This window comes from Primulina tabacum, chromosome 6, assembly GCF_025594145.1.
Source record: "Primulina tabacum isolate GXHZ01 chromosome 6, ASM2559414v2, whole genome shotgun sequence".
Classification (NCBI taxonomy): Eukaryota; Viridiplantae; Streptophyta; class Magnoliopsida; order Lamiales; family Gesneriaceae; genus Primulina; species Primulina tabacum.
Genome location: NC_134555.1, coordinates 16,501,900 through 16,513,593, shown reverse-complemented (window position 1 = coordinate 16,513,593; position 11,694 = coordinate 16,501,900). Strand labels below are relative to the sequence as shown.

Here is an 11,694-nt window from a genome sequence, read left to right as displayed (position 1 = left end):
ACAAAAACCCGAAAATCAGAAGCCAAAACCTGCAATTCGAAAACAGAAACCAACTTCTTACATGGAAAAAAATTTAAAACCTAGGCTTAGGGATTACCTTCAAAAGCTTCCCTAGAACTGAAATAAAGCTAGAATCAACCTCTTCACATACTTAGGAACCAAGAAAAGTGACAAGCAAGAAGATGGAGGAAAAAAACGAAGCAATAGCTTGGCAGCTGAGAAGATGAGCAATAAATAAAAAGAAATGGATGAAATGAGAAGAAACGAGAAGATTTAAGGAGGAAATGGATTGATCTTGGGGGAAAATGGGCTTCCTTCTATACATATATCCATATACATGAATTTAATGATTTAGCCCAAATTCTAGAATGTGACCCGGTCCAAATATTTACAACTCTCATGTGCTATTAAACATCGATATGTATTTTAATATCGTCTATAATGCCAATATTTTCTAATACACACTACAAAAAAAAGGCTAAAGACAACGGTGAAACACCATTGTCATAGGTCTTGTAAAATCGTTGTTAAAGCCCATGTGGTTAAATGGTGCGCACAAAGACAACGGTGAAAAACCATTGTCGTAGACGTCAAAGACGACGGTGAAAAACCGTGGTCGTAGGTCTTGTAAAACCGTTGTTAAAGCACCTGTGGTTAAAGGGTGTGCGCAAAGACAATGGTGAAAAACCGTTGTTGTAGACATAAAAGACTACGGTGCAAAACCGTTGTTGTAGGTCTTGTAAAACTGTTGTTAAAGCCCCTGTCGTTAAAGGGTGCGCGCAAAGACAACGGTGAAAAACCATTTTCACCGTTGTCGTAGACGTGAAAGACGACGGTGATAAACCGTTGTCGTAGGTCTTGAAAAACCGTTGTTAAAGTTCCTGTGGTTAAAGAGTGCGCGCAAAGACAACGGTGAAAAACCGTTGTCGTAGACGTTAAAGACGACGGTGAAAAATCGTTGTCAATGTTTTTAAGCTGATGTCTTTCGCTGCAATATACATTTTAAATCTGTTGTCTTTGAATTTGATTTAAATCATTTTAAAACTGTTGTCTTATATATTACCAAACCATTGTATATTATATATAAACCATAAATTGTTTAATTAATTAAAAAAATTGGGTGTGAAATATATATCAGTTAACCCTTATATAAAATCAATTCAAACATCAACATATATATACTTGATCAAGAACTACATGCATGAATTACAACAGAAATATGTCATTCATAGACGTGTAATCTACCAAAACAACAATTAAAAAAAGTATGTAACCATATTTCAAAAACTTTTAGTCAAGTTCACAAAAATAAAAATACCCTACAATCAAGACTTGCACATATCAACTCCAAAATATCTTCTGTAGCTTGTTGGAATGAATTTTCTCTGCTGGTCCATCTTCCAAAACATCATTACAGTGCCTGTGAAAATAAAAACTACATTATTTTAATCATTGTTAAATTTCAACACATGCACAACTTAGCATTAAAACCATTAACATATAGAACAAGTCATGTATAAAAAAGCAAAAAGTCTTGTTAGAAGACAATAAGCCATGAATTGCGAACAATATGCAATAGATAAGTTTGTAAAAAAATCACTAACTACTTAAATGTTATGAAGATCCAAACAGTTCCTAATGACAATTAATGATAAAAAATAATGGTTGGATTAAAATCTGCAACAAAAAAAAGGTTTAAAATACTTTAAAACGGACCTCAGGGCCTAGAAAAATTTTGGCATAACTTCCACGCAAGTAGGAAATACCAGAAAATATAAAAACACACAACAACAATATATATATTCGAAATAAATTTAAATACGACGATACACCACACCTATCACCTACACAGCCAGACCATACATCACACCTATCACCTATAATTACCACATTCTTTCAACATATCCCGAAAGTAATGAAGAGATCCACATGTCATGAACCAAAAAACGTGCAACAAAAAAAATCACATGTCAATCCAGTATCACTTGTATTATTGATCCACAAACTGAATGAAAAATGCAAGAAACGAAAATAATATCACTTTTGAAATACACGAAAAAGATGTTATAAAAATCTTAAAGTAGAAACAAGAATTTCACCCAACTTAGAAGCTAAATCATGTGCAAAATGACTATTTCTGAAATAGCCCGTAAACATGTTAAAAAGTATAACGATAATGTCCAAATCCGTTCAATATGAGCTGTATTTTTTCAAATAAGATGAACTCATGTCCTACCTATTCATAAATATGATCTTGTATGCATTCGGCCAGCTCGGTGCGCACCTCATCAGTTTCTTCCATAGAATACTCCATTTTTGTGAACTATGAACACACTCAAAAAGTATATTAGTAAAAAAACACAACTTGGTGAATTTTCAAAATGATAAGTAGCTAGATAACTTGTAATTATTTTATATAAGCATGATAATATTACTATCGATCGTAGTGAATCCCCCTCAAGAGTTTCAAATTCTTCAGTGATCTGCCTCATGACTCTCATCACATAATAACTACATTGTTTCGCATCCGGTTGCTTAGGATCCTATGTTAAAAAATGTCGAATTGTTAATGACAAATATACGCATTAAAAAATTAGCTCGAATGAGAATTACACATACCTTTATGACCTCCCATTGTACACGCTTTCTTCCTTTCCTTCCTTTAGTTGAGTTAAACATTCTCAACGCCCTTCATTAACATTGAACATAGTTAATATATGAGTGTTTTTTCATTAAATGAAATGCATCATTAATATGGAATATAAACTCACATTTCCACAACATATTTCCAATCCTCATCGCGAATGCGATGACATAGGGAATCCACCAAATAAACAATCTCCTTATAAGGCTCGATGACGGTGAGAGTCCAATGAAAACTACACACGAACATAATAAGTGTATGTAATTCAATAAAAAAAAACAATTGAAAATTATATTAGGATCTTACTTACTCACAACAACTTGGAACCAAAACCAATTGATCCATTGCTGCACCACTTAGCCTATCCGCTAAATAACTCGCCCTCTTGTTCAACCCTTCAGTTTTACCTGTTTTGTCATGTATATTTTTTTGCAAATTTGGGATGCTGTGTGGATTAACGAATCTGAATTTGTCAATCTTGTTTTCTTTCACCATCTTTTTATAAAGATGTCTGTCATTTCAAGTAAAAGAAAATCAAAATTACACTACATACTAAACTAACAAATTATATACATCTTATATAATAATACAAGAAAAGAACAAAAAAACTTTAAGTTAATCGACGACTTACCAAATGTAGACAACTACACAATTTCCTGAAATTGGCTCCAAGTGATACAAAGGACTGATGTCCTCAAAGTGCAAGTTAACTTCATAATCATCTGCAAATACTTCATGATCTAAAAGAAATGCTAATTTCCTTCCATTTTCAAGAGCTGTCTTACAATAAAAATACACCATACGCATTGCTCTTGGCACATTTGATGACAAAGTCTGGTTTCTTTCGAAACTGACAGTTTTGTTCTTTTGACGCTTCTGATAATTGTATTGTAAAAATGTTAGATAGGTGCAATACTGGAGAATTTGACATACATTTACTTTGAAATATAAGCATACGTGTACCTCTTGTCGTAGTATTATCAAATGATTTGGCCAAGCCACATGTGTGCCTACAGCATCACCAACATTTTCACATTCATTGGGAATCGGAACTGGCAAAAGTGCTGATTTTTGCATTGCTTCATCAATGGATACACACATGCAATTTTGAGGTAATGGAACACCATGAAGCAAGTTATTAACTCCATTGACCTCAACAACTGTTCCACATACAACAATGTATGTGCTAGAATCCAATGTCAAAATAACTGGTTTCCCCTAAAAGACAAATAGTTATGTCAATGAATTGTACTAACTCTTCCTCTAAAAAATATTAAGTACTCTATGACCACAAAAAATTATATACCTGTAAAGAAACAAATTTTTCAACAACTTTCATCTCGACATCATTCAAACTTGCTAACCGGGGAAAAATTGTCGATTTTCATTTCATTTTCATTCACTTGATGCAATTTTACCGAACAACTTCCTTTGTCATCAATCTCACTGTCCCATGCACCCTTTTTGTAGACAATTGCTTCAAGTTTTTTAATGCGTGTATCTTGCTCTTGAATTAATTTTCTAGCCTCTGTCAACTCTTTCTTTTGCTCAATCATTAGCTTTCTGTCAACAACCTCAGTCTTCCAAATTCTACCTACCAACATTGAAATATAGTGTTGGAGTGATGTGACCTCCAACAGCTCTCACACGTCCACCATGTTCATCTGAATTGAGTGCTTTCGTGATAATATCCTATTCTCTCTCTTTTATTTCAAGTTTCCCCTCACGCTTTTGTTGTATGTAATCATCCTGTCATCCACTTGAAAATATTAATTACTTTAAAAGGCTTCATTAAAATAAAATAATTGATTTTTATGTATAGTTTGCTCACAATCTTTTCTACTGTCATTTGCAACTCCTGGCCATCAAAGTCCCCTTCTTTATTAACCCGTCCATTTTTCCAAATGATAGCTCTGTTGATATCATCATCGTCACACAATTCACTTGTCTACATACAAGAACCATCAAATGATATTTGTCAAATAGGTTAAATGTTGAAAAAAAAACAGCAAATGCAACTATATATATCACATGCTAAGAAAAAAACAGCCACCCATGTTACAAGTATTAATGCGAAGGAATGAAACAGTCACTTCTTGGACGGCTCAAATGTTGAATATACTTATTATTTCTTCAGCAAATCGTGCATAGACCTTACGAGAAAGGCGATGAGGGTATATGTTCTTCTTCCTTCTTTCCTTCTGTTGATCACTTAGTTCCTAGTCAAGTGAAGAATTACACATACCAAATTTTTTTTAATTCGTTAAATACTTCATGGTGGACTTATTTTTAAAAAACAAAAAAAAGATACTTACAATGAATTTATCAGACATGCGAGTCATGACAAAATAAATCCAGTCATCTCGTGCAAGACCATAGCCAGTAGGTGGTTGATCCAACTCCTCTGGTTTATCAACCTTGTTCAAAATGAATGTTTGAGTGAGATGTGATTTAAATTGACGCCACTTAATATTTTCCGAACTTAAACATCCCTTTTCCAGATTGGGGGAACATCAAATGTCAACTGTAAAACATCACAATTGGAAATACATTAAAAATAATGACATAACATAAAAAATATATAAACAATATGAATATTAATTGTGAGAAAACAATAGAACTTACATTAACAGATTCTCATATCAATTCTTTCACTTCACTTGGAACTTGCTTCCATGTTTTGTAAGTTATCTTAACTTTTTCTCGAGCAAGCACACCAATATAACTCTGCATTTCAGCAGCAACTTCTCTTACTGGTTGTCCAAGCGGATTGAATCTTACCTCTTTTCGAATTCCCTGAACCCTCTGCCTAGAAAGCTTATCTAGATGTGTACGACCTCTAGATGTTCTTGTTGTTTCAGTGTCTGTATATCCCAACATTTCCTTTCCATCAAAACTCTTGTCAGTAGAAGTAGATGCAATTTTTTCTTTGCCCTTTCCAATCAATGCAGGCTGTCCTGATCTCTTGCTCGGTTCATGAATTGTGTCATCATCATGAGACCCAATTTTAAGCTTTCTAAAGGATGTCATAGTCTTGATTTAACCTGTTCAACAAAAAAGCGAAGAAAACATATCAATATAGAAATAAATAAACAATATATACAACAAAAAATACGATAAGAAATTGAAATTCAACAGATACAAAGATAAATAAAAGTATAACTTCAATATTGTCCACAAACTCCGATTCAAAAGTAAAATACATATCAATATTGTCTACAAATACATCTTCAAAAGTAAAATATTTTTGGTTAAACATTGTCGACCCAAGTCCCATCACAATATTCACGAAGGTATGATGGTTTATTGTCATATGCTCCATCAATACCCATTGATGGCAACCCTCTGGTAAAAGATTGATAGTGAATTAAAGTGTCTTCCAATTCATCATCATTGACGTGTTCAAATGACTCTCTAGTAGGAGTTGCAAGTACAATACTCCATTCAGGATCTTCTACTTGCTTTGCTTGAATTCCCAAGATAAAAGAGTCGGATTTGAATCCAATTCTTTTCAAATTTACCAATGTGAAACCAAGATCATCTACTTTAATACCATTATTATTCTCCACCCACTTACATTTGAACATTGGAATTTGAAATTTGTGGTAATCGAGTTCCCATATTTCTTCAATAACTCCATAAAAAACCATGTCTGAAACAATTGGGTTTTTATCCTTTGCACTGGCAACTTGCATTGTCTTTGCGACTAAGCTTACTCCAGAGTTTTGAGTAACTCGTATATCATCACATTCTTTTGTAGCATATGTAACCCCATCAATCAGATAACTAGAATACTTTAACACTTTGTTGCTAGGTCCACGCGCCATCCACTTCAATCTTTCTGATATTTCATGGGTGGAATGGTCAACTAAATGTGCAACCTATATTTCACAATGCCATAAATTTAGATTTTACGTAAGATACCAAGAGTTGTATGCATGTCAATATATAGTATCTTGGAACTTACAGTATCAGGCAACCAGTTAGTAAAAGTTCGATTATGCTCATCTTGTAACAAATTTTTGGACTTGGCTTTATGACGAAATCTTGATTTCAAATCCACCATGTGTTCCCTAATGAAATAATTTCTAATAGATAAACCAATAGAATGTATGAAAAGTGCATGAAAGAATTGATAGGCTGGAGATCTTACTCGACATAAGGATCAATCTCAATATCATTTGTCAATACATGACGATGTGCTTGTTGCAGCTCATCATGACTAGTGGAGTGCAAAACTGCTCCCAATAAAGGCTTAGTAAGTTCTACTTCTCGATGCCTTGAGGGTATCCCAATTGTGTGGACATTAGATAGATAATCTGAGAAAAATTCGACAGCCTCTTCAGCAATGTAACATTCGGCTATACACCCATCAGGCCAATTGCGATTGCGCACATAACCTTTCAAAATCTTCGTGAATCTTTCAAATGGGTACATGTGCCTATACCAAACCGGTCCACACAATTTGACCTCCCGCACAAGATGAACAGTTAAATGAATAATTATATCAAAAAGTGAAGGAGGAAGTACTTTTCAAGTGAACACAATTGTGGGGACCCGAACGCTAATCATCTTCTTAATCATCTTAGGGATTTAATTATCAATTAAATATAAACAGGGTCTAAAATTATTTTTTTTTCAAAATACAAGTGCGAAACGTAATGGAATTTACTAATATACATCTCAGTATAGAAGTACAATAATATACAATAATCATTCAAACTAGTCTAAGGTTCAATTACTAATTTCAAGTATTAAACCAAGTCTACAATAAGTCCGGAATCTCCACTCTAAACTCGTCTTCTCTCATCATCTTCTTGACCCCGATCTTGTCCCACCTGTTGTCATGCACATATACAAACAAGACAACAGCCGGATAACTCCGGTGAGAATAAATCCCAGTATAAATAATGTATACATGCATTTAACTAAATTAACATAAAAACATGAATTATATCTTATCATATGTAGCATAATCGAACAATATGTATCAATACCAATCTGTAAATAACATCTGAATCGTAATCTACGAAACATAAATCAATACAAATCTGTAAATCAAGTTCTAGTCTCTATATCTAAGACTCGACTCATCTCTCATTCTAATATAGGGATCCCGGTGAATAAGAACGTAACAAGTCTCCCACCTACTACCACCAGTCGCAGTGGCGGTACGTTCTTATTTCTGGACTTTGGTCTAGCTGTATCGAATAATCTACAATAAGAACAATATCTGTATCTTCATCATATCGATACACCAAACGTCCAGTGCCTTGGCATATCTACCAAGACTAAGCCTAGTCTGACAATGTGCAATGGGTCAGTGACTATACTATCAAAATCTAACCCCTCTGTCAGTGACTCTCACTCAATAGCTCTCTGTTTTCTACTTCTAATTCATTTGAATAAACATAATCATTAAAAAACAAGGGTATAAAAACAATACCATACAAGTATGTAGTTTAGGGAAACTCAAGTTAAATCTAACTCAAGTCTATCTCCCAATTAACATCAATTTATACCTTTCTCTTCTCGGTCTGATGAAGACGAAGTCTTGTATTCGAATCTGTCCATACCGAATCTGAAAATGACGATCGCATAAATACAATATCAGTATATAACTCAGTTCAAAACCTGTTCTGATCAATACTCAAATCAAACACAATCTGATTAATGTCAATGACATAACAATACAATCTCAATCAATACTGAATCTGATCAATATCAATCAACTGATGTTTCGACGGCATAATAATACAGTCTGGATAATCCCGTCAATCTCAACATTACAGATATACTACTAGAATTCATAATCAGTATCAGTACAATTCATAATCTGAATAATAACACAACTCTGATATAGAATCTCAACTAAATCAACTCTGAAATTCATAATAATTGTATAACCAGTCTATTCTTTAATCTGACTTCAATTATACAATGTCTAATGTAGCAGAAACATCATATCTGATTCGTATTCAATTCTGACAATATCATAATTTCAAATCATGTCTAAACGTAACAAAACTTACGTCCAGTTGTAGCTTGCGTCAATAGGAACTCAGTACCGAAGTCGGATTCAAAATCAGACGGCCGGATTTTGCACCATCGCGATCCTAAGATTCACGGACTCATTTCCCCAAAGTTTCCTTCGTTTTTTCCTTTTTCATTGCTTATGAAATGCTTGCATATATATATATATACGTTACATGCATGAAGGCAAGTGGCTCACTCCTTCACATAACACGTCTAGCGCATATGCGCGACACAATCCGCGCATATGCGCGAGACCTACGGGTCTCGGCTTTTAACCACTCGCGCATATGCGCGCTTCATCTCGCGCATATGCGCCAAAGTTTCTGGACGGGTCGCGCATATGCGCGCCTTATCTCGCGCATGTGCGCCGATGCTTCGGTAATCTTCGCGCATGTGCGCCGATACCTGTCGCGCATGTGCGCGGGGACTCTTCTTGTACTTCATGTCAAATCTTCTTTCGGCTCTCCCGGTCCAATACAATGCGTATATAATCAACTTAATTATCAACAAAACAAGTCTGATTATGATAACCGAATTCTCGGGCCTTACAACAATATCAACACAATCTCTGTTTGCAAGTCATCCAACTTTGAGACATCTATCACTTTACTATATAACACATTGAAGAAGAAACACAGCCGGGTGATAGTGTCTCTTACATGTTTTGGCAAGACATCGCGGATGGCCACTGGAAGCAATTGTTGAATTAAAGTGTGATAGTCGTGTGACTTAAGGCCAACAAGTCAAATCCTTCAACGAGATAAGATTTCTAACATTGGATGAGTAACCTACAGATACCTTTACTCCCGACAAAGAATTGCAAATACTTCTTTTCTCATCCTTACTTAGTGTGTAAAATGCTGCTGGCAAAAACGTTTTCTTCGCCCCAATCCTTGGTGCCAATTCAGTCCTTAAATTCATTTCCAAAAGATCTAATCTTGCTGCTACTCCGTCCTTTGTTTTTCCTGGAACGTCAAGTAGCGTACCGATGAGACTTTCACAAACATTTTTTTCAATGTGCATCACATCAAGAATATGTCGAACATGTAGATCTTTCCAATACTCAAGTTCAAAGAATATTGATTTCTTTTTCCAGCATGTTATCCTATCATCGTTCTTTGACTGAAGCTATCCGCTGAATTTTTCACAATGATAATTAATTCTTTGAACTCTTTCTAAAATTTCATTGCCACTCAATGGTTTTGGTGCGAGGTTAAATTCTTGCTTCCCATTAAATGCCTTTTTTTGTCTTCGATAAGGATGACTTAAAGTAGAAACCTTCTATGGCCTATATATGACATTTTTCTACAATGCTTCAACCTTGTCGAATATGTTTCTTTTGCACAAATAGGACATGCATGATATCCTTTCACAGCATATCCTGACATGTTCCCATATGCAGGAAAATCATTGATTGTCCATAGTAAAACAGCTCTAAAAAAGAAACTTTCTTCTCGATAAGCATCATATGCTTCAACACCTTTATCCCATAAGCATTTTAAGTCTTCAATAAGAGGTGCTAAGTAAACATCAATATAATTACCCGACTGTCTAGGACCAGATATCAACAAATTGAGCATCACAAATTTTCTCTTCATACACAACCATGGTGAAAGATTGTATGTGATCATTAAAACATGCCAACAACTATATGCAGAACTCATCAGACTATGAGGATTGATCCCATGCTGATATAGCCAATCTAAGATTTCTTGGTTCATAAGCAAAATCTGGTCACATGCGATCAACTAATTTCAAAGAGGCGAATCAGCTTGATGACGCAAGAATCCATCACGAATTCTTTTATCAGCATGCCAAGTTAACTCCTTGGATATCGCCTTATTACGTAACATTCTTTGAAATCTTGGAATAGGTGGGAAATACCACAAGACCTTTGCAGGAATTCCTTTCTTTACCTTCGATTTGTTACCCAACTTCCACCTTGACGTCCTGCAAGTAGGGCAATTTGCAAAATCTTCGTACTCCTTCCGGTATAAGATAAAATCATTAGGACAAGCATGAATTTTCACATAGTCCATCCCTAATGCGCGTAAGCTTTTCTTTGCATCATACAAAGATGAAGGCAATTCATTGTGATCTGGAAGCATTTCTCCAAACAACATAAGTAGATCAGTGAAACTTTTATCACTCCAACTATATTTTGCCTTCAAGTTAAATAATTTCACAACTGCAGATAACTTTGTGAATTTAGCACATCCAGGATATAAAGGTTTATCTGCATCTTCAAGTAGCTTATTGAATTGGCTTGGATTCTCAGCATAACTTTCATATACACAATGCACCATATCTATAGGTTCCTCACTAAATGATTTGTGTTCATCTTGTTCTACTTGATCATTATCATTCATTGAGTTCTCTTTCGTAGATCTTTCCCCATGCCATATCCATGTATAATATGTCAAATCCATACCATTACAATACAAATGTGCCCTGATAGTTTCAACATTTTTCTTCCTTAGATTACCACATCTTGCACATGGACAAGGTATTGCATCATAATGGATAGCATTTTTTAGTGAAAACTGCAAGAAAAACTCTACTCCAACATCAAATTCACGTGATAGCCTATCTTTTGACATCAATTCTTTGTCCATTCTTGGTACAACTACTCAGCTAACAATGAGCCCATCCCCTTCAATACAATTTTAAATTATATAAAAAAATCTTTTATTGATAACCTCTCTTTTTAATATATATATACACACACATGTATACACAAAGAGAATTTTGTTACAAACACCAAAAATTGTTTTAAAATTTATATTTATATTATAGAAGTTGGTTAATGGTTGAATTCGTGTAGCTACTCCTTACCCTAAGTAGGCTAGTAAGATTCCTGCAAACTTCCCATATCAGCATACACCGAAAGGCGCTGGAAGTAGTTTACATTCCTGCAAGACCTGCATCAAATAAGAAGCTTTGGAATCACACTCGAATAATGATTCCAACTTTACAAAAAAACATTCAAATCTCTAATATACACTTGCACAAGA

The 11,694-nt window shown here is 34.6% G+C and overlaps 1 protein-coding gene and 3 long non-coding RNA genes across 4 annotated transcripts; all 4 read right to left on the bottom strand.

The window, feature by feature from the left end:
* Positions 1 to 1,236: 1,236 nt before the first annotated feature.
* Positions 1,237 to 2,512, bottom strand: LOC142548090 (uncharacterized). The gene is made up of 3 exons (XR_012820878.1): positions 2,436 to 2,512; positions 2,237 to 2,323; positions 1,237 to 1,420 (listed from the first exon to the last, which is right to left on the bottom strand). It is a non-coding gene; the product is annotated as an uncharacterized LOC142548090 (long non-coding RNA).
* Positions 2,513 to 2,618: 106 nt separating this feature from the next.
* LOC142548089 (uncharacterized) lies at positions 2,619 to 3,882 on the bottom strand. Its single transcript, XR_012820876.1, has 5 exons — positions 3,608 to 3,882; positions 3,276 to 3,520; positions 2,955 to 3,155; positions 2,772 to 2,879; positions 2,619 to 2,689 (listed from the first exon to the last, which is right to left on the bottom strand). It is a non-coding gene; the product is annotated as an uncharacterized LOC142548089 (long non-coding RNA).
* Positions 3,883 to 4,759: 877 nt separating this feature from the next.
* Positions 4,760 to 5,657, bottom strand: LOC142548088 (uncharacterized). The gene is made up of 3 exons (XR_012820875.1): positions 5,270 to 5,657; positions 4,960 to 5,168; positions 4,760 to 4,863 (listed from the first exon to the last, which is right to left on the bottom strand). It is a non-coding gene; the product is annotated as an uncharacterized LOC142548088 (long non-coding RNA).
* Positions 5,658 to 10,434: 4,777 nt separating this feature from the next.
* On the bottom strand, positions 10,435 to 11,295 carry LOC142550088 (uncharacterized). The gene has a single exon (XM_075659325.1). The coding sequence runs from the start codon at positions 11,293 to 11,295 to the stop codon at positions 10,435 to 10,437; it is 861 nt and encodes a 286-aa protein (XP_075515440.1).
* Positions 11,296 to 11,694: the final 399 nt, after the last annotated feature.

Excerpts from the sequence above, each read along its gene's own strand:
- LOC142550088 (XM_075659325.1), bottom strand. The coding sequence starts at position 11,295 with ATGGACAAAGAATTGATGTCAAAAGATAGGCTATCACGTGAATTTGAT.